Source organism: Pleurodeles waltl, chromosome 8 (genome assembly GCF_031143425.1).
Source record: "Pleurodeles waltl isolate 20211129_DDA chromosome 8, aPleWal1.hap1.20221129, whole genome shotgun sequence".
In the NCBI taxonomy this organism is placed as follows: Eukaryota; Metazoa; Chordata; class Amphibia; order Caudata; family Salamandridae; genus Pleurodeles; species Pleurodeles waltl.
The window spans coordinates 679636576-679660635 of NC_090447.1; the positions used below are offsets into that span (position 1 = coordinate 679636576).

At 46.8% G+C, this 24060-nt stretch overlaps 1 protein-coding gene across 3 annotated transcripts in view; it reads left to right on the forward strand.

The window, feature by feature from the left end:
• Positions 1-24060, forward strand: part of NFKBIZ (NFKB inhibitor zeta) — a 331222-nt gene that overhangs the window by 57239 nt on the left and 249923 nt on the right. For all 3 annotated transcript variants that reach the window (XM_069204799.1, XM_069204802.1, XM_069204800.1), the window contains exons 6-7: positions 13601-13706; positions 13933-14079. In XM_069204799.1, the coding sequence (XP_069060900.1) occupies positions 13601-13706; positions 13933-14079 (253 nt within the window). The remainder of the gene's footprint in view (positions 1-13600; positions 13707-13932; positions 14080-24060) is intronic.

The window sequence follows — 24060 nt, forward strand, 5'->3', positions numbered from 1 at the left end:
AACATTTGGTCTGTAACCTGTGCCTGTCACCTGAGCACAGTGAGGAGACTTGGGTCGGCGTTCCGGTCCCGAAAGACACTCCGTGACCGTCGAGCCAGGAGACTTCAGATGGCGTCCACGCCGACAGCGCACCGAGAGTTCGAGGAACAAGAGGAAGAAGAAACCTTTTCGATCCACGAATCGGACTCCGAGGAATTCGACGATCAAAGAACCGTGAGTAAGACGTCGAAAACAACACATAAGAAAAGTGACAAGGCCCAGGGGACGCCACTGCCACCAGGCCATGGCTCCACCCATAAATTCGGTGACCGACCATCGGCACCGAAAAAGGCCCAAACAGTGCCGAGATTGTCCGACTCCGGTCGAGACACCGGCACGCAGCCTTCTCGGGATCGAGAAGGTGCTGGAGAAAAGCAACAACACCGAGAGAGCGGTGTAGAAACGGCTCGACGCCGAGACAGCGGCACCGACGAAGATCGACGCCGAGAGGTTTCGACTCCAAAAAAGAAAAAAGCCACCTCGGAGCCGAAAAAAGATACAGGCAGGGTTTCGGTGCCGAAACAACCCGTAACCGACCCAGGTCCAGGCTCTTATACAGAGGAGCAATCACTGTCCTCTCAGATGCGAAAGCATAGGTTTGAGGAAGAGCTGCAATCCACCGAAGTGGACCATACGCAAAAACGTATTTTCATACAGCAGGGAACAGGAAAAATAAGCACCCTTCCCCCTATTAGGAGAAAAAGGAGACTGGAGTTTCAAACAGACCAGGCGCCACAAACAAAAATGGTGAAAAAGGTGACTCCGCCACCCTCTCCTCCGCCTGTAATTAACGTCTCACCAGCACAAACTCCGTCACATTCCCCGGCTCACACCACCATGAGCCAAGGTGACCAGGATCAAGATGCTTGGGACTTATATGACGCCCCAGTGTCGGACAACAGTCCGGAGGCATATCCAACAAAGCCCTCACCACCAGAAGACAGCACAGCATACTCTCAAGTGGTGGCCAGAGCAGCACAATTCCACAACGTAAACCTCCACTCAGAACAAGTCGAGGATGACTTTTTATTCAACACCCTCTCCTCCACCCACAGCTCCTACCAAAGCCTGCCTATGCTGCCAGGTATGCTTCGGCACGCAAAGGAAATCTTCAAGGAGCCGGTCAAAAGTAGGGCAATAACGCCAAGGGTGGAAAAGAAGTATAAGGCACCTCCTCCAGACCCTGTTTTCATCACCACACAGCTGCCACCAGATTCCGTCGTAGGAGCAGCTCGGAAAAGAGCCAACTCCCACACATCTGGGGATGCACCACCCCCAGATAAAGAGAGCCGCAAGTTCGATGCAGCTGGGAAAAGAGTCGCAGTACAAGCTGCAAACCAGTGGCGCATCGCTAACTCTCAAGCACTACTTGCGCGCTATGACCGAGCCCATTGGGATGAGATGCAACACCTCATCGAGCATCTACCCAAGGAACTACAAAAGAGGGCAAAGCAGGTGGTTGAGGAAGGACAGAACATATCAAATAACCAGATACGATCCTCTATGGACGCAGCAGACACAGCTGCAAGAACAATGAATACATCTGTGACCATTAGAAGGCACGCATGGCTAAGAACGTCTGGGTTCAAACCAGAGATACAGCAGGCAGTGCTCAATATGCCATTCAACAAAAAACAACTGTTCGGACCAGAAGTGGACACGGCAATCGAAAAACTAAAAAAAGACACTGACACTGCTAAAGCCATGGGCGCACTCTGCTCCCCGCAGAGCAGAGGAACCTAGAGCACCTTCCGCAAGACACCCTTTAGAGGGGGGTTTCGGGGTCAGGCCACACAAGCCAGCACCTCGCAGGCAACACCGTCCAGCTACCAGGGACAGTACAGGGGAGGCTTTCGGGGCCAATACAGAGGAGGGCAATTCCCTAGGAATAGAGGAAAATTTCAAAACCCCTACAACCAAGCAGTGACTCAGATGTCACTCACCCCCTCCACACAACACCAGTGGGGGGAAGAATAGGTCATTATTACAAAGCATGGGAGGAAATAACTACAAACACTTGGGTCTTAGCAATTATCCAACATGGTTATTGCATAGAATTCCGACAATTCCCTCCAAACATACCACCAAAAGCACAGAATTTATCAAAACAACATTCCAAACTTCTGGAAATAGAAGTTCAAGCACTATTGCAAAAGAATGCAATCGAATTAGTACCAAACACACAAACAAACACAGGAGTCTATTCACTGTACTTCTTAATACCAAAAAAGGACAAAACACTGAGACCAATCCTAGACCTCAGAATACTAAACACCTACATCAAATCAGACCACTTTCACATGGCCACGCTACAAGAAGTGTTACCATTGCTAAAACTACAGGACTACATGACAACCTTAGACCTCAAAGACGCGTATTTCTATATACCAATACATCAATCGCACAGAAAATACCTACGGTTCGTATTCAAAGGCATACATTATCAATTCAAAGTATTGCCTTTTGGTTTAACAACCGCACCAAGAGTCTTTACAAAATGTCTAGCAGTAGTGGCTGCACACATCAGAAGGCAGCAAATACATGTATTCCCGTATCTAGACGACTGGCTAATCAAAACCAATTCACTAACAAAGTGCTTACACCACACAAATCAAATCATACAAACCCTCTACAAACTAGGTTTCACCGTCAACTTTGCAAAATCCAACATTCTGCCGTGCAAAGTACAACAATACCTGGGAGCCATAATAGACGCAACAAAAGGAGTAGCCACTCCAAGTCCACAAAGAATTCAAAATTTCAACAAGATCATACAACGCATGTATCCAACACAAACAATACAAGCAAAGATGATATTACAACTCCTAGGCATGATGTCTTCATGCATAGCCATTGTCCCGAACGCAAGACTACACATGAGGCCCTTACAACAGTGCCTAGCATCACAATGGTCACAAGCACAGGGTCACCTTCTAGATCTGGTGTTGATAGACCGCCAAACTTACCTCTCGCTTCTATGGTGGAACAGTATAAATTTAAACAAAGGGCGGCCTTTCCAAGACCCAGTGCCACAATACGTAATAACAACAGATGCTTCCATGACAGGGTGGGGAGCACACCTCGATCAACACAGCATACAAGGACAATGGAACGTACATCAAACAAAACTGCATATAAATCACCTAGAAATGCTAGCAGTTTTTCAAGCATTAAGGGCTTTCCAACCAATTATAACTCACAAATACATTCTTGTCAAAACAGACAACATGACAACAATGTATTATCTAAACAAACAGGGGGGGACACACTCAACGCAGTTGAGCCTTCTAGCACAGAAGATATGGCGAGGGGCAATTCACAACCACATTCGCCTAATAGCACAGTTTATTCCAGGGATCCAGAATCAACTTGCAGACAATCTCTCTCGAGATCACCAACAGGTCCACGAATGGGAAATTCACCCCCAAATTCTAAACACTTACTTCAGACTCTGGGGAACACCTCAAATAGACTTGTTTGCAACAAGAGAGAACGCAAAATGCCAAAACTTCGCATCCAGATACCCACACAGGCAGTCCCAAGGCAATGCCCTATGGATAAACTGGTCAGGGATATTTGCCTACGCCTTTCCTCCTCTCCCTCTCCTTCCTTATCTGGTAAACAAATTGAGTCAAAACAAACTCAAACTCATATTAATAGCACCAACTTGGGCAAGGCAACCCTGGTACACAACACTGCTAGACCTATCAGTAGTACCCCACATCAAATTGCCCAACAGGCCGGATCTGTTAACGCAACACAACCAACAGATCAGACATCCAGATCCAGCATCGCTGAATCTAGCAATCTGGCTCCTGAAATCCTAGAATTCGGACACTTACAACTTACCCAAGAATGTATGGAAGTCATAAAGCAAGCCAGAAGGCCGTCCACTAGGCACTGCTATGCAAGTAAATGGAAGAGGTTTGTTTGCTACTGCCATCCTAATCAGATCCAACCTTTACACGCAACTCCAAAGGATGTAGTGGGTTACTTGCTTCACTTACAAAAATCTAACCTAGCCTTCTCTTCCATTAAAATACACCTTGCAGCAATATTGGCATACCTGCAGACTACCTATTCAACTTCCCTATATAGGATACCAGTCATTAAAGCATTCATGGAAGGCCTTAAAAGAATTATACCACCAAGAACACCACCTGTTCCTTCATGGAACTTAAATGTTGTCTTAACAAGACTCATGGGTCCACCTTTTGAACCCATGCACTCTTGCGAAATACAGTTCCTAACCTGGAAGGTTGCATTTCTCATCGCCATTACATCTCTAAGAAGAGTAAGCGAAATTCAGGCGTTTACAATACAAGAACCTTTTATACAACTACACAAAAATAAAGTTGTCCTAAGGACTAATCCTAAATTTTTACCAAAGGTTATTTCACCGTTCCACCTAAATCAAACAGTGGAACTACCAGTGTTCTTCCCACAGCCAGATTCCGTAGCTGAGAGGGCACTACATACATTAGATGTCAAAAGAGCATTAATGTACTACATTGACAGAACGAAAAACATCAGAAAGACTAAACAACTATGTTCGATGGCATCTGTCGCTGTAGATACGCATGTTTTGCAATAGCTCGCCATCTGGTGTTGGGCCGTGGTGTTACAAGTTGTTTTTCTTCGAAGAAGTCTTTCGAGTCACGGGACCGAGTGACTCCTCCTTTTGTCTCCATTGCGCATGGGCGTCGACTCCATCTTCGATTGTTTTTTTTCCGCCATCGGGTTCGGACGTGTTCCTGTCGCTCCGAGTTTCGGAACGGAAAGATAGCTAATTTCGGAAGATTTTCGTCGGTATTGTTGCGTTCGGGATCGGCGTAGTTAGATTCAACACCGCGTCGAAGGATCGAAGAGCTCCGGTGCCCTTCGGGGGTAGTTTTTTCGATCCCCCGTCGGGGCCTGGTCGGCCCGACCGCGTGCTGAAGAACGCCGATGGAACGGACACCGTTCCGTTTCTGCCCCAAATGCCACAATAAGTACCCCTATACAGACCAACACTTGGTCTGTAACCTGTGCCTGTCACCTGAGCACAGTGAAGACACCTGCGAGGCCTGTCGTGCGTTCCGGTCCCGAAAAACACTCCGAGACCGTCGAGCCAGAAGACTTCAGATGGCGTCCGCGCCGACAGCCCACCGAGAGTTCGAGGAACAAGAAGAGGAAGGTACCTTCTCGATCCAAGAATCGGACTCCGAAGGATTCGACGATACACAAACCGTGAGTAAGACGTCGAAAACCACACAGAGGAAGATTTACAAGGCCCAGGGGACGCCACTGCCATCAGGCCATGGCTCCACCCATAAATTCGGTGACCGACCGTCGGCACCGAAAAAGGCCCAAACAGTGCCGAGATCGTCCGACTCCGGTCGAGACACCGGCACGCAGCCTTCTCGGGACCGAGAAAGTGCTGGAGACAAGCATCGACACCGAGATACCGGTGTAGACACGGCTCGACGCCGAGACAGCGGCACCGAAGAAGATCGACGCCGAGAGGTTTCGGCCCCGAAAAAGAAAAAAGTCACCTCGGAGCCGAAAAAAGATGCAGACAGGGTTTCGGTGCCGAAACAAACTGCAACCGACCCAGTTTCAGGCTCTTATACAGAAGAGCACTCGCTAACCTCCCAAATGCAAAAGCATAGGTTTGAGGAAGAACTACACTCAACGGATGTAGACCATACGCAAAAGCGTATTTTCATACAGCAGGGGACAGGAAAGATAAGCACCCTTCCCCCTATTAGAAGAAAGAGAAGATTGGAGTTCCAAACTGAACAAACACCACAAACAAAAGTGGTGAAAAAAGTTACCCCACCACCCTCTCCTCCACCTGTGATTAACGTCTCACCAGCACAAACTCCATCACATTCCCCAGCTCACACCACCATGAGCCAGGGTGACCAAGATCAAGACGCATGGGACTTATACGACGCCCCAGTGTCAGATAACAGTCCGGAGGCATACCCTACGAAGCCATCTCCACCAGAGGACAGCACTGCGTATTCTCAAGTGGTGGCTAGAGCAGCACAATTTCACAACGTAAGCCTCCACTCAGAACAGGTCGAGGATGATTTTTTATTCAACACACTCTCCTCCACCCACAGCTCATACCAAAGCCTGCCTATGCTCCCTGGTATGCTCCGGCACGCAAAAGAAATCTTTAAGGAGCCGGTCAAAAGTAGGGCAATCACACCAAGGGTGGAAAAAAAGTATAAGGTGCCTCCTACAGACCCGGTTTTCATTACTACACAGCTGCCACCAGACTCTGTCGTTTTAGGAGCAGCTAGGAAAAGGGCCAACTCCCACACATCTGGAGATGCACCACCCCCAGATAAAGAAAGCCGCAAGTTCGATGCAGCTGGTAAGAGAGTCGCAGCACAAGCTGCAAACCAGTGGCGCATCGCGAACTCCCAGGCACTACTTGCGCGCTATGACAGAGCCCACTGGGACGAGATGCAACATCTCATTGAACATCTGCCCAAGGACTTACAAAATAGGGCAAAACAAGTGGTTGAGGAGGGACAGACCATTTCCAACAACCAGATCCGCTCCTCCATGGACGCTGCAGATACAGCTGCACGGACAATTAATACATCTGTAACTATCAGAAGGCATGCATGGCTCCGAACGTCTGGATTTAAACCAGAGATTCAACAAGCAGTTCTCAATATGCCTTTTAACGAAAAAGAACTGTTCGGTCCAGAAGTGGACACAGCGATTGAGAAACTCAAAAAAGATACGGACACTGCCAAAGCCATGGGCGCACTCTACTCCCCGCAGAGCAGAGGGAATTACAGCACATTCCGTAAAACACCCTTTAGAGGGGGGTTTCGGGGTCAGAGCACACAAGCCAGCACCTCACAAGCAACACCGTCCAGTTACCAGGGACAGTATAGAGGAGGTTTTCGGGGACAATATAGAGGAGGGCAATTCCCTAGGAATAGAGGAAGATTTCAGAGCTCCAAAACCCCTACTACTAAACAGTGACTCACATGTCACTCACCCCCTCCACACAACACCAGTGGGGGGAAGAATACGTCATTATTACAAAGCATGGGAGGAAATCACTACAGACACTTGGGTTCTAGCAATTATCCAACATGGTTATTGCATAGAATTTCTACAATTCCCTCCAAACATACCACCAAAAGCACAAAATTTGACAACACATCATTCCAATCTCCTGGAGATAGAAGTGCAGGCACTATTGCAAAAGAATGCAATTGAATTAGTGCCAAACACACAAATAAACACAGGAGTTTACTCACTGTACTTTCTGATACCAAAGAAGGACAAAACGCTGAGACCAATCCTAGACCTCAGAGTAGTGAACACTTTCATCAAATCAGACCACTTTCACATGGTCACACTACAAGAAGTATTGCCATTGCTAAAACTACACGACTACATGGCAACTTTAGACCTCAAGGATGCTTATTTCCATATACCAATACACCCATCGCACAGGAAATACCTAAGGTTTGTATTCAAGGGAATACATTACCAATTCAAGGTACTGCCTTTCGGATTACCAGCCGCACCAAGAGTCTTTACCAAATGTCTAGCGGTAGTCGCTGCACACATAAGAAGGCAGCAAATACATGTGTTCCCATATCTAGACGACTGGCTAATCAAGGCCCATTCGTTAATAGAGTGCTCAAATCACACAAATCATATCATACAAACCCTCTTCAAACTAGGGTTCACCGTCAATTTCACAAAATCCAAAATTCTGCCGCGCAAGGTACAACAATACCTGGGAGCCATAATAGACACATCAAAAGGAGTAGCCACTCCAAGTCCACAAAGAATTCAAAATTTCAACACCATCATACAACGCATGTATCCAACACAAAGGATACAAGCAAAGATGGTACTACAACTCCTAGGCATGATGTCTTCATGCATAGCCATTGTCCCAAACGCAAGACTGCACATAAGGCCCTTACAACAGTGCCTAGCATCACAATGGTCACAAGCACAGGGTCACCTTCTAGATCTGGTGTTAATAGACCGCCAAACTTACCTCTCGCTTCTGTGGTGGAACAACATAAATTTAAACAAAGGGCGGCCTTTCCAAGACCCAGTGCCACAATACGTAATAACAACAGATGCTTCCATGACAGGGTGGGGAGCACACCTCGATCAACACAGCATACAAGGACAATGGAACGTACATCAAACAAAACTGCATATAAATCACCTAGAACTTCTAGCAGTTTTTCAAGCACTAAAAGCTTTCCAACCAGTAATAGTTCACAAATACATTCTCGTCAAAACAGACAACATGACAACAATGTATTATCTAAACAAGCAAGGGGGGACGCACTCCACGCAGTTAAGCCTGCTAGCACAAAAGATTTGGCGTTGGGCAATTCACAACCAAATTCGCCTAATAGCACAATTTATACCAGGGATCCAAAATCAACTCGCAGACAATCTCTCTCGAGATCACCAACAGGTCCACGAATGGGAAATTCACCCCCAAATTCTGAACACTTATTTCAAACTCTGGGGAACACCTCAGATAGACTTGTTTGCGACAAAGGAGAACGCAAAATGCCAAAACTTCGCATCCAGATACCCACACAAACAGTCCCAAGGCAATGCCCTATGGATGAACTGGTCAGGGATATTTGCTTACGCTTTTCCTCCTCTCCCTCTCCTTCCTTACCTGGTAAACAAACTCAGTCAAAACAAACTCAAACTCATATTAATAGCACCAACTTGGGCAAGGCAACCCTGGTACACAACGCTGCTAGACCTATCAGTAGTACCCTGCATCAAATTGCCCAACAGGCCAGATCTGTTGACACAACTCAACCAAAAGATCAGACACCCAGATCCAGCATCGCTGAATCTTGAAATCTGGCTCCTGAAATCCTAGAATTCAGGCACTTACAACTTACCCAAGAATGTATGGAAGTCATAAAACAAGCCAGAAGGCCATCCACCAGGCACTGCTATGCAAGTAAATGGAAGAGGTTTGTTTGCTACTGCCATATTAATCAAATACAACCATTACACACAACTCCAGAACATGTAGTGGGTTACTTGCTTCACTTACAAAAATCTAACCTGGCTTTCTCTTCCATTAAAATACACCTTGCAGCAATATCTGCATACCTGCAGACTACCTATTCAACTTCCCTATATAAGATACCAGTCATTAAAGCATTCATGGAGGGCCTTAGGAGAATTATACCACCAAGAACACCACCTGTTCCTTCATGGAACCTAAATGTTATCCTAACTAGACTTATGGGTCCACCTTTTGAACCCATGCACTCCTGCGAAATACAGTTCCTAACCTGGAAGGTGGCATTTCTCATCACCATTACTTCCCTAAGAAGAGTAAGCGAGATTCAGGCGTTTACAATACAGGAACCTTTTATACAACTACACAAGAATAAGGTCGTCCTAAGGACCAATCCTAAATTTTTGCCAAAGGTTATTTCACCGTTCCATCTAAATCAAACAGTGGAACTTCCAGTGTTCTTTCCACAGCCAGATACCGTAGCTGAAAGGGCACTACATACATTAGATGTCAAAAGAGCATTGATGTATTACATTGACAGAACAAAGAACATCAGAAAGACTAAACAACTATTTATTGCATTTCAAAAACCTCATGCAGGAAACCCAATATCAAAACAAGGTATAGCCAGATGGATAGTTAAATGCATCCAAATCTGCTACCTTAAAGCTAAACGACAGCTGCCCATTACACCAAGGGCACACTCAACCAGAAAGAAAGGTGCTACCATGGCCTTTCTAGGAAACATCCCAATGCAAGAAATATGTAAGGCAGCCACATGGTCTACGCCTCACACATTCACCAAGCACTACTGTGTAGACGTGCTATCCGCACAGCAAGCCACAGTAGGTCAAGCCGTGTTAAGAACATTATTTCAAACCACTTCCATTCCTACAGGCTGAGCCACCGCTTTTGGGGAGATAACTGCTTACTGGTCTATGCAGAACATGTGTATCTACAGCGACAGATGCCATCGAACTGAAAATGTCACTTACCCAGTGTACATCTGTTCGTGGCATCAGTCGCTGGAGATTCACATGTGCCCACCCACCTCCCCGGGAGCCTGTAGCAGTTCGGAAGTTAGCTTCAACTTTGTACATTTGTATATATATTATTTTAACCTTAAATAGGTACATACTTAGTCACTCCATTGTATGGGCACTATTACTACAACACAACTCCTACCTCACCCTCTGCGGGGAAAACAATCGAAGATGGAGTCGACGCCCATGCGCAATGGAGACAGAAGGAGGAGTCACTCGGTCCCGTGACTCGTAAGACTTCTTCGAAGAAAAACAACTTGTAACACTCCGACCCAACACCAGATGGCGAGCTATGCAGAACATGTGAATCTCCAGCGACTGATGGCACGAACAGATGTACACTGGGTAAGTGACATTTTCATTACCTTTTGTACATCACTAAGTAAAGAGTTCTGTTTTTTTTTTTTGTACTTTTTAAATTATTTTTTTTCATCACACAAGTACAAAAAATGGGCTTTCACAACTATTAAAATATATTTTGAAATGATTGTACAATTGACTTATTGCAGAATTAAAGACTGTATGGGTTCAGGGTTTTCCTAACAAACAACATTTAGATAATTATTGTTATAGCCGGTTAGAGAAGTTCACCTTACAAACTCCAGGACCTGTGCAGTGAGTAGGGAAATTAATTCCAAAACAAACTGACTTTTGACCTCTGTCTCTCAACACAGAGCAAATGTGAAAACATAACCAGATTTAAAGGGGTCTTTATTGCTCCTTCACTTTGTGAATGAACAGCACACCTGTTCATTGTCAACTTGCCAGAAGGGGTGAGGAGGTCCTAAAAATAGCTCAACATGATTTAAAAAAAAAAAAAGACTCGCCATAGCGAGTGGTCGAGTACATTTTTCGATGCCTGCCAAGGGAGCTATAGAGAGGGCACCAGCACCAAAAAATCGTGACTGGCTGTTAATCCTGTTATTTCCTACTGCTTAATGGATGGAGGTGTCTGCCCTGTTCTCTATCTTTGCATTCGTAACTTCCTCCAGAAGGAGAAGTTCAAGATGCTTACTGGCTCAAGTTCCTTCTTCCCTTGATATAGGTGACTGGATGGTAGCACTGGACATTCAGGACTCATATTGTCACATTCTTGGCTTGCAGTTCTACAGAAATTACCCGCAGGTAGGCCAAGAGCACTTTTGATTCTTCCATGCTCCCCTTTGTCCACACCAGCGTACCTCAGGTGTTCATAAGGTTGATGGTGGTTGCAGCCCACCTGCGGAGGTTGGAAATACCAGTTTTCACATAAATTTACAACTGGCTACTGATGGCAGACTCTCCTCAACAGTCGTAAACCACTTCCACACGACTGCTGCATTGTTAACATTGTTGGGCTTTCCAGTCAATGGGCTGAAGTAACACCTGACTGCTTCACTAAGGCTCCCTTTCTTTGGAGCCATCTTGAATACAATACTCTTCCAAGCAATCCCTCTACCTAAAGAGGTTCTGGACATTCAGGCTATGATCCTGCTGTTTCAACCTTGACCTCGGCACACCAATGATGTAGACATTATTCCTGCAACACTGGCCCTCTGCTTCCATCAGCTTCCTTGGTAAGTGCCACACTTTGCTGCTGACATCTGGATTGGATTCTAAGACCATGAGGCGGTCATCAGTAGCCTCCATCCTATGATTCGTATTATTGAGTCATGTATGTAAAGCACTAATGTCTGTCCTGAGGGATTAAAGGACAGCGGCTGCAGACTTGGTGTCTGCGTGCTTCGAGTCCATATTTGATTTGATTTAATGTCAGCTCGGTGACATTCTGGAAAGTAGTGTGAGCTCTAGTAGGCTTCATGGGCTTCGACTTGCTAGCCGCCAGATCCTTAAAGAGAAGCCAGTGTGTAGTTCTCTCTTATGATGTCAGAGGGGAGTATGAAGAGCAGAAGGCATGGACAGGTGGGGCCTGCGACTGATGCCACAGGATCACGCAGAGACGTCATGAAGGGTGATAGTCAAGGTAGAGGTCGGACCCCTCTCTGCACCAGGGCTGTGTGGGCCATGGATACTTTACATTGCAGTCAGTAGCGCCTCACTGTTAGGATTAGAAGGTTCCAGACCCCCATTAGAATCTGACAGGGCAGTGGAGCTCTTCTAGACTGGTATTCCTGATCCACAGTCTGACCTTGACTTGAAGAAGCAATATGCATCACAAAGCACAAACTGGCCTGATTTCAGCAGCGCAAGGAATTAATTTGGAGATTTTTTTCATGCTCTTCAAAATTATTTCTGTCTAAAGTGTTGGGCAGGCTCGTATTATAAAGGATAAAGAAGGCAGAAAGCGCCTGTGTTTTTATATAGACTGGCCATTGAGTAGTAACAAACCTTTAATCTGGTTCTCACTTACCAGATGTGCATTCCCTCTGAAACCATTCTATCAAGGCAGTGTTTCTATTCACCCTATCATCGGCCAGAGAAGTAAGTGAGATCCAGGCATAATGTGGTACCACAATATACCTTTCTTTCCAGACAAATTAGTTCTTCGCACAGAAGCGGCATTTCTGCCCAAGGTAGTTGCGTGCCTTCCACATAAGGCAATCGATCAGCTGCTGGCTTTCTACCCTCCACTGCAGCCCTTCAAGGAGGCAGAATGGTTTTATCACTGCAATCCACAAAGACTATTTAGCTTCTGTGTTGGTTGGACCAAGAGTACCTACAGAGTGAGTATCTTCATCTGTTTTTCTGGGGGCTAAGAAAAAAAAAAAGCGGTGTAGAAGAGGCCCATCTCCAAATTGATTGTGTTATGTATTGAGATCGGCTAAGGGCCAGCCAGTAAGCAGGCTCCAAAAGGTTCACCAGAACGAAGGCTGCTACCACTGTGCTATCAAGGGAAGTGTCCGTCATGGACATTTGCCAGGCTGCTACGTGTGCTCCCCTCCACAGGCTCACCAAGCATTACTGCCTGGATAGCCAGGCCTGGTGGGATGGGCACTTTGCCTTGCATGTCCTGCAGGAATTTCTGGCCTGTGCCTTAGAAGACACTACTTGAGGAGGTGTACTGCTTTGACATCTATTCACAAGGTGAGAAGTCTTTGGTTAGATGTCCCTATCAGAAAAACAAGTTACTTACCTTGTGTAACCTTTTCTGGTAGAAAAGGTAGACTCTTTCTAACCACAGATTCCTCACTGACCCACCCTCCTCGCCAATCTGTGTAATGGTTGATTAGTATCTGATTTTGGCTTCACGTTTCGTGACGCAGGCAGAGATCAAAAAGAAACAGACCTCTGCAAGTGGAGGTGGCACATATAAGGGGGTGACACTGTTGCACCATGTGGGTATTGAGGATCTGACACTGAGCTGTGCAATTCCGTCTAACGTTGTGGGAGGGAATTCATACAAATGTTTCTGGATCTAGTCTGACACCTGGGGAAAATCACAAGATGTGGTATTTGTGGTTAGTCTCTAGTCTCTACCAGAAAAGGTGTTAATGAAGGTAATTTACTTGTGCTTATCAATTTGCCTCCCTTTCAGGTTCCTTCACATTGCTGTGGCACAGGGGAGACGCGCCTTGTCATATGTACTTGCAAGAAAAATGGCAGCCATAAATGAACTGGATATTAAAGAACACAATAACCAGGTGAAATTTAATTTCATAAATGGCCACATTTTAGCAAAGCACGTACCATACTGGTTCACCGATCAAGCAATTCTGATTTCATGTGGCTTGCCTGTTAGATACCCATATAAAGCAAGTGATACCTTATGCAGTGTTTAATAATCGTGATGATCCGTTAAGCCATTTTTCTCTTTGATAGATGTTCACCAGAGTTTTTCTTTTGATCATAGTTTTGTTGATTTTGCAGAGTGCCCTACAAGTGGCAGTGGCTGCAAACCAGCATCTCATTGTACAGGATCTGGTAGGACTAGGCGCACAAGTGAACACTGCAGACTGTTGGGGGAGAACACCATTGCACGTTTGTGCTGAAAAGGGCCATTCACAAGTCCTTCAGGTAATTGTCCAAAAAATTGAGTTTTGTTTGCCATTAATCTGTATGGGGTATTCTGTCCCACAACATTATAGAATTGCTTGTTTTGAAGGATTTTTATGGATAAAACATTTTGAACTTAATGTTTCACAGTAACTGACGGAGCTTGTCTAATTACTAAGCAGTAACTCAATTTGCCACTACTAAAGCATATACTCTCCTCTTTGTGTGCACCTTGATGCTTAATGTTTCACAGTTTACTTACATTTATTGTCTTTTTTCAGGGTACCTTTTAATCTGTTAAACTTGTGCTATTTAAATTTTTCTTGTAAAATTGCTATTTTGTTTTTAAGTTTCTGCCTCAGGAATATGAAAGAAAACTGACTGGAAAACAGTAATTTTTTAATCTAATGGTAGACTTCCAGTGCTATAACTGTCGATTCTGTTACCTAGGTCACCCAGGAGGTGTTGAGTTTTGTACCCTGCATTTGAGGGATTGGATTCCTCCATGCGCACAATGGGAGGCTTTGAATCTCAACCCTCCGCATCATACAAATCAACAATGTGCCCTTGCACATTGTAGTGCCACGGACAGCAGCCATGCTTTTTCCTATTCTAAACCTCTCATTCTCATATGCAAGCTTGCCAAATTAGAACAGCTTAAGCAGAAGTGATGTGTGAAGTGCCACAGAGTTGTCCCTTTGCCCTTAAAGGAACACACTAAACAAAAGTTTTAATAGCGCTCAAAACGTTTTTGCTTCCTGTGATACCACAGATGGCTAAACTGTGTTGTAGCTCCTGGGGAAAGAATTGTTGGAGCCTCATTTGCTTGAAGGCCACTGTTGGTCTTTGCCATTCTTACTATATAGTCATACCAAAAAAAAGGAATTGTCCTGAGCAGAGATATCCGATAACATGAATCTAGTCAAGTTTGTATGTGGGTTGGTCTAACTTGAGGTACATAATGCCAAAGGATCCTGCCAAACTCTATTGGATAAATCAGACAACCCTAGCCCTTGATGGATTTCATGGTTTGAAATCAAGTTAGGTACTCCCTAATTCTTTTATACAAAAAGAATTGTGAACACTTGTGTTTAAGGAAGTAGTGGATTTTGTCGCGCCTGCTAGAAGTAGGCTTTCATCCCCTGTATGTTTAATGATAATAAATGTAGGACGCTGAGTAGCAGCCTGATATTTTACATGGAGGTTAGAAATAGCTCTGTAGGAAGTTGGCTCTGTATGTGCTATTTCAAAGTAAGGAATAGCATGCACAGAGTCCAAGGGTTCCCCTTAGAGGTAAGATAGTGGCAAAAAGAGATAATACTAATGCTCTATTTTGTGGTAGTGTGGTTGAGCAGTAGGCTTATCAAAGGAGTAGTGTTAAGCATTTGTTGTACATACACACAGGCAATAAATGAGGAACACACACTCAGAGACAATTCCAGCCAATAGGTTTTTGTATAGAAAAATATATTTTCTTAGTTTATTTTAAGAACCACAGGTTCAAATTCTACATGTAATATCTCATTTGAAAGGTATTGCAGGTAAGTACTCTAGGAACTTTGAATAATCACAATAGCATATATACTGTAGGAAGTTGGCTCTGTATGCACTATTTCAAAGTAAGGAATAGTAAGCACAGAGTCCAAGGGTTCCCCTTAGAGGTAAGATAGTGGCAAAAAGAGATAATACTAATGCTCTATTTTGTGGTAGTGTGGTCGAGCAGTAGGCTTATCCAAGGAGTAGTGTTAAGCATTTGTTGTACATACACATAGACAATAAATGAGGTACACACACTCAGAGACAAATCCAGCCAATAGGTTTTTATATAGAAAAATATATTTTCTTAGTTTATTTTAAGAACCACAGGTTCAAATTCTACATGTAATATCTCATTCGAAAGGTATTGCAGGTAAGTACTTTAGGAACTTCAAATCATCAAAATTGCATGTATACTTTTCAAGTTATTCACAAATAGCTGTTTTAAAAGTGGACACTTAGTGCAATTTTCACAGTTCCTAGGGGAGGTAAGTATTTGTTAGGTTAACCAGGTAAGTAAGACACTTACAGGGCTTAGTTCTTGGTCCAAGGTAGCCCACCGTTGGGGGTTCAGAGCAACCCCAAAGTCACCACACCAGCAGCTCAGGGCCGGTCAGGTGCAGAGTTCAAAGTGGTGCCCAAAACACATAGGCTAGAATGGAGAGAAGGGGGTGCCCCGGTTCCGGTCTGCTTGCAGGTAAGTACCCGCGTCTTCGGAGGGCAGACCAGGGGGGTTTTGTAGGGCACCGGGGGGGACACAAGCCCACACAGAAATTTCACCCTCAGCAGCGCGGGGGCGGCCGGGTGCAGTGTAGAAACAAGCGTCGGGTTTGTAATGGAAGTCAATGGGAGATCTAGGGATCTCTTCAGCGCTGCAGGCAGGCAAGGGGGGGGTTCCTCGGGGAAACCTCCACTTGATCAAGGGAGAGGGACTCCTGGGGGTCACTCCTCCAGTGAAAGTCCTGTCCTTCAGGTCCTGGGGGCTGCGGGTGCAGGGTCTCTCCCAGGTGTCGGGACTTAGGATTCAAAGTGTCGCGGTCAGGGGAAGCCTCGGGATTCCCTCTGCAGGCGGTGCTGTGGGGGCTCAGGGGGGACAGGTTTTTGTACTCACAGTCGTAGAGTAGTCCTGGGGTCCCTCCTGAGGTGTTGGATCGCCACCAGCCGAGTCGGGGTCGCCGGGTGCAGTGTTGCAAGTCTCACGCTTCTTGCGGGGAGCTTGCAGGGTTCTTTAAAGCTGCTGGAAACAAAGTTGCAGCTTTTCTTGGAGCAGGTCCGCTGTCCTCGGGAGTTTCTTGTCTTTTCGAAGCCGGGGCAGTCCTCAGAGGATGTCGAGGTCGCTGGTCCCTTTGGAAGGCGTCGCTGGAGCAGGATCTTTGGAAGGCAGGAGACAGGCCGGTGAGTTTCTGGAGCCAAGGCAGTTGTCGTCTTCTGGTCTTCCTCTGCAGGGGTTTTCAGCTAGGCAGTCCTTCTTCTTGTAGTTGCAGGAATCTAATTTTCTAGGGTTCAGGGTAGCCCTTAAATACTAAATTTAAGGGCGTGTTTAGGTCTGGGGGGTTAGTAGCCAATGGCTACTAGCCCTGAGGGTGGGTACACCCTCTTTGTGCCTCCTCCCAAGGGGAGGGGGTCACAATCCTAACCCTATTGGGGGAATCCTCCATCTGCAAGATGGAGGATTTCTAAAAGTTAGAGTCACTTCAGCTCAGGACACCTTAGGGGCTGTCCTGACTGGCCAGTGACTCCTCCTTGTTGCTTTCTTTGTTCCCTCCAGCCTTGCCGCCAAAAGTGGGGGCCGTGGCCGGAGGGGGCGGGCAACTCCACTAAGCTGGAGTGCCCTGCTGGGCTGTGACAAAGGGGTGAGCCTTTGAGGCTCACCGCCAGGTGTCACAGCTCTTGCCTGGGGGAGGTGTTAGCATCTCCACCCAGTGCAGGCTTTGTTACTGGCCTCAGAGTGACAAAGGCACTCTCCCCATGGGGCCAGCAACATGTCTCTAGTGTGGCAGGCTGCTGGAACCAGTCAGCCTACACAGATAGTTGGTTAAGTTTCAGGGGGCACCTCTAAGGTGCCCTCTGTGGTGTATTTTACAATAAAATGTACACTGGCATCAGTGTGCATTTATTGTGCTGAGAAGTTTGATACCAAACTTCCCAGTTTTCAGTGTAGCCATTATGGTGCTGTGGAGTTCGTGTAAAACAGACTCCCAGACCATATACTCTTATGGCTACCCTGCACTTACAATGTCTAAGGTTTTGTTTAGACACTGTAGGGGCACAGTGCTCATGCACTGGTACCCTCACCTATGGTATAGTGCACCCTGCCTTAGGGCTGTAAGGCCTGCTAGAGGGGTGTCTTACCTATACTGCATAGGCAGTGAGAGGCTGGCATGGCACCCTGAGGGGAGTGCCATGTCGACTTACTCATTTTGTTCTCACTAGCACACACAGGCTTGTAAGCAGTGTGTCTGTGCTGAGTGAGGGGTCTCTAGGGTGGCATAAGACATGCTGCAGCCCTTAGAGACCTTTCTTGGCATCAGGGCCCTTGGTACTAGAAGTACCAGTTACAAGGGACTTATCTGAATGCCAGGGTGTGCCAATTGTGGATACAATGGTACATTTTAGGTGAAGGAACACTGGTGCTGGGGCCTGGTTAGCAGGGTCCCAGCACACTTCTCAGTCAAGTCAGCATCAGTATCAGGCAAAAAGTGGGGGGTAACTGCAACAGGGAGCCATTTCTTTACACAAGCCCCCCCCAGCCCACAGGCCAGGAGACTCAGCCCAAGCTGGGAGAGTCTCCCTAGTCTGTCAGGCGAGGAAGAGTAGGAGAAATAGGCTGGTTAGTTGCAGGGCCTACTCTGCCTTACATCCTTCTGTTCAGGTCATTCCCTTTGGGGAACTGACCTACTTCCACAGTGATAGGACCTAGTCTGAATTGCCTCTTGTCTGCCTCTTCAATGTCTCCACCCATTCTTTCTATTTTGGTCTTAGAGGTATCCACCTCTGCTAACCTTATCTTGGCCAGGGTTACCCCTAGCTTACCCAGAGAGGTTACCCAGAGCTGGAGTAACCCCACCATGACCAATAGGGTCAGGGGGCCTAACTTGCTATTTGGCATGGGGTCAGACCACCATGCTAAGGATAGTGCAGCCATAAAGGCTAACACCCAGCAGAGGCCACTGACAGCTGTCAGTGCCCAGAACCACACCTTTAGCTCTTCACCTAAAAGGGAAGGGGCTAAGTTACAGGCCTCTTTGGGTTCAGGTTGCCTGTCTGCTGTATTAGAGTGGGGGGTTACCACATCTTGTAGTAAACACCCTTCTTCCACTCTTTCTTCTGTTAGCTGAGGAGCCACCCACTCAGGTTTAACAGTTGCCTGACTAGCCAGGACTTCTTGTGGGTCAGGTTGGACTTTATCAGGGCCATTTTTGGAGTTCTCCCCTACTGGAGCAGAATCTCCTTGGCTTGCTGTAACCTTGGCTAAAGGTTGTCCACCCTTCCTACTCTGTTTTCTTTTTTTCTTCTTCTGGGGCCTGCTTGCATTTACTGCAGAGGCAGGACTTCCAGAATCCTTGGGAGAGGACTGGCACTGGACCAGTTTCTCTCTTGGGCTTTGACTAACCTCTGGGTAGTCATTTCCAAGGAGACAATCAAGGGGGAGGTCTGTACTGACTACTACCCTTCTCCAGCTAAGAGTGCCACCCACTTCTATGGGCACTAAAGCCACAGGCCTCTTAGTGACCCTGTCTAGGCTAACTCTTACCCTGGCAGTCTCACCTGGGATGTACTGGTTTGAGAGCACCAGCCTGTCATGCACAATAGTGTGACTGGCACAAGTGTCTCTCAGGGCAGTGGTTGGGATTCCATTCACCAGTAGGTGGTGGAAGTGTCTACTTCCCTCTGGAATCTCCAACTCACCTGTTGGGCCCTGTTTCCAGTTGAAGGCTAGGAAGACCTCCTCATCTGAGGAGTCATCTCCCATGGCTACACTGGTTACCCCAGGAATTTTGTTCTGGGGTTTGTTTTTGGGACAAGAAGTGTCCTTGGTGTGGTGCCCAGACTGTTTACAGTGGTGGCACCAGGCCTTAGTGGCATCCCAGTTCTTACCCTGGTACCCACCTTTGTTTTGGGTTGTGTCTTGGGGCCCACCCACCTGTTCTGGTTTTTGGGGGCCTACAGAGGACTCTTTTTCTTTGTTTCTAGTGTCACCCACTTTCTCCTGGGGAGTTTTTGTAACCCCTTTCTTTTGGTCACCCCCAGTGGAAGTTTTGGTTACCCTAGTCTTGACCCAGTGGTCTGCCTTCTTTCCCAATTCTTGGGGAGAAATTGGACCTAGGTCTACCAGATACTGATGCAACTTTTCATTGAAGCAGTTACTTAAAATGTGTTCTTTCATAAACAAATTATAAAGCCCAACATAGTCACACACTTCATTTCCAGTTAACCAACCATCCAGTGTTTTTACTGAGTAGTCTACAAAATCAACCCAGGTCTGGCTCGAGGATTTTTGAGCCCCCCTGAATCTAATTCTATACTCCTCAGTGGAGAATCCAAAGCCCTCAATCAGGGTACCCTTCATGAGGTCATAAGATTCTGCATCTTTTCCAGAGAGTGTGAGGAGTCTATCCCTACACTTTCCAGTGAACATTTCCCAAAGGAGAGCACCCCAGTGAGATCTGTTCACTTTTCTGGTTACACAAGCCCTCTCAAAAGCTGTGAACCATTTGGTGATGTCATCACCATCTTCATATTTTGTTACAATCCCTTTGGGGATTTTTAGGATGTCAGGAGAATCTCTGACCCTATTTAAGTTGCTGCCACCATTGATGGGACCTAGGCCCATCTCTTTTCTTTCCCTTTCTATGGCTAGGAGCTGTCTCTCTAAAGCCAATCTTTTGGCCATCCTGGCTAACAGGAGGTCATCTTCACTGAGAGCATCCTCAGTGATTTCAGAAATGTGGGACCCTCCTGTGAGGGACTCACTATTTCTGACTAACACAGTTGGAGACAGGACTTGAGGGGTCCTGTTCTCCCTATTTAGGACTGGAGGAGGGACATTGGCCTCCAAGTCACTAATTTCTTCCTCTGTAAGGTCATCATCAGAGGGGTTGGCTTTTTCAAACTCTGCCAACAGCTCCTGGAGCTGAATTTTGGTAGGTCTGGAGCCAATGGTTATTTTTTTGATATTACAGAGAGACCTTAGCTCCCTCATCTTAAGATGGAGGTAAGGTGTGGTGTCGAGTTCCACCACATTCATCTCTGTATCAGACATTATTTTGCTAAAAGTTGGAAGACTTTTTAAAGAATCTAAAACTGTTTCTAGAATCTAATTTCAAACTTTTAACAAACTTTTAAACTCTAAAAAGACAATGCTAAACAGGGACTTAACACACAAGGCCCTAGCAGGACTTTTAAGAATTTAGAAAAATTTCAAATTGCAAAAATGAATTTCTAATGACAATTTTGGAATTTGTTGTGTGATCAGGTATTGGCTGAGTAGTCCAGCAAATGCAAAGTCTTGTACCCCACCGCTGATCCACCAATGTAGGAAGTTGGCTCTGTATGCACTATTTCAAAGTAAGGAATAGTAAGCACAGAGTCCAAGGGTTCCCCTTAGAGGTAAGATAGTGGCAAAAAGAGATAATACTAATGCTCTATTTTGTGGTAGTGTGGTCGAGCAGTAGGCTTATCCAAGGAGTAGTGTTAAGCATTTGTTGTACATACACATAGACAATAAATGAGGTACACACACTCAGAGACAAATCCAGCCAATAGGTTTTTATATAGAAAAATATCTTTTCTTAGTTTATTTTAAGAACCACAGGTTCAAATTCTACATGTAATATCTCATTCGAAAGGTATTGCAGGTAAGTACTTTAGGAACTTCAAATCATCAAAATTGCATGTATACTTTTCAAGTTATTCACAAATAGCTGTTTTAAAAGTGGACACTTAGTGCAATTTTCACAGTTCCTAGGGGAGGTAAGTATTTGTTAGGTTAACCAGGTAAGTAAGACACTTACAGGGCTTAGTTCTTGGTCCAAGGTAGCCCACCGTTGGGGGTTCAGAGCAACCCCAAAGTCACCACACCAGCAGCTCAGGGCCGGTCAGGTGCAGAGTTCAAAGTGGTGCCCAAAACACATAGGCTAGAATGGAGAGAAGGGGGTGCCCCGGTTCCGGTCTGCTTACAGGTAAGTACCCGCGTCTTCGGAGGGCAGACCAGGGGGGTTTTGTAGGGCACCAGGGGGGACACAAGCCCACACAGAAATTTCACCCTCAGCAGCGCGGGGGCGGCCGGGTGCAGTGTAGAAACAAGCGTCGGGTTTGTAATGGAAGTCAATGGGAGATCTAGGGATCTCTTCAGCGCTGCAGGCAGGCAAGGGGGGGGTTCCTCGGGGAAACCTCCACTTGATCAAGGGAGAGGGACTCCTGGGGGTCACTCCTCCAGTGAAAGTCCGGTCCTTCAGGTCCTGGGGGCTGCGGGTGCAGGGTCTCTCCCAGGTGTCGGGACTTAGGATTCAAAGAGTCGCGGTCAGGGGAAGCCTCGGGATTCCCTCTGCAGGCGGTGCTGTGGGGGCTCAGGGGGGACAGGTTTTTGTACTCACAGTCTTAGAGTAGTCCTGGGGTCCCTCCTGAGGTGTTGGATCGCCACCAGCCGAGTCGGGGTCGCCGGGTGCAGTGTTGCAAGTCTCACGCTTCTTGCAGGGAGCTTGCAGGGTTCTTTAAAGCTGCTGGAAACAAAGTTGCAGCTTTTCTTGGAGCAGGTCCGCTGTCCTCGGGAGTTTCTTGTCTTTTCGAAGCCGGGGCAGTCCTCAGAGGATGTCGAGGTCGCTGGTCCCTTTGGAAGGCGTCGCTGGAGCAGGATCTTTGGAAGGCAGGAGACAGGCCGGTGAGTTTCTGGAGCCAAGGCAGTTGTCGTCTTCTGGTCTTCCTCTGCAGGGGTTTTCAGCTAGGCAGTCCTTCTTCTTGTAGTTGCAGGAATCTAATTTTCTAGGGTTCAGGGTAGCCCTTAAATACTAAATTTAAGGGCGTGTTTAGGTCTGGGGGGTTAGTAGCCAATGGCTACTAGCCCTGAGGGTGGGTACACCCTCTTTGTGCCTCCTCCCAAGGGGAGGGGGTCACAATCCTAACCCTATTGGGGGAATCCTCCATCTGCAAGATGGAGGATTTCTAAAAGTTAGAGTCACTTCAGCTCAGGACACCTTAGGGGCTGTCCTGACTGGCCAGTGACTCCTCCTTGTTGCTTTCTTTGTTCCCTCCAGCCTTGCCGCCAAAAGTGGGGGCCGTGGCCGGAGGGGGCGGGCAACTCCACTAAGCTGGAGTGCCCTGCTGGGCTGTGACAAAGGGGTGAGCCTTTGAGGCTCACCGCCAGGTGTCACAGCTCTTGCCTGGGGGAGGTGTTAGCATCTCCACCCAGTGCAGGCTTTGTTACTGGCCTCAGAGTGACAAAGGCACTCTCCCCATGGGGCCAGCAACATGTCTCTAGTGTGGCAGGCTGCTGGAACCAGTCAGCCTACACAGATAGTTGGTTAAGTTTCAGGGGGCACCTCTAAGGTGCCCTCTGTGGTGTATTTTACAATAAAATGTACACTGGCATCAGTGTGCATTTATTGTGCTGAGAAGTTTGATACCAAACTTCCCAGTTTTCAGTGTAGCCATTATGGTGCTGTGGAGTTCGTGTAAAACAGACTCCCAGACCATATACTCTTATGGCTACCCTGCACTTACAATGTCTAAGGTTTTGTTTAGACACTGTAGGGGCACAGTGCTCATGCACTGGTACCCTCACCTATGGTATAGTGCACCCTGCCTTAGGGCTGTAAGGCCTGCTAGAGGGGTGTCTTACCTATACTGCATAGGCAGTGAGAGGCTGGCATGGCACCCTGAGGGGAGTGCCATGTCGACTTACTCATTTTGTTCTCCTAGCACACACAGGCTTGTAAGCAGTGTGTCTGTGCTGAGTGAGGGGTCTCTAGGGTGGCATAAGACATGCTGCAGCCCTTAGAGACCTTTCTTGGCATCAGGGCCCTTGGTACTAGAAGTACCAGTTACAAGGGACTTATCTGAATGCCAGGGTGTGCCAATTGTGGATACAATGGTACATTTTAGGTGAAGGAACACTGGTGCTGGGGCCTGGTTAGCAGGGTCCCAGCACACTTCTCAGTCAAGTCAGCATCAGTATCAGGCAAAAAGTGGGGGGTAACTGCAACAGGGAGCCATTTCTTTACATATACTTTTTACATTAAACACATATACACTATTTTAAAAGTGGACACTTAGTGCAATTTTCACAGTTCCTGGCGTGCGGGTGCAGTGTGGTTTCCAGGCGTCGGGTTCCTTGAAACAGGCAGTCGCGGTCAGGGGGAGCCTCTGGATTTCCTCTGCAGGCGTCGCTGTCAACTTTTGCTACTCACGGGCTCGCAGTCCCCGGGGAGTCCTCCCTGTAGTGTTAGTTTTCCTCAGGTCGAGCCGGGG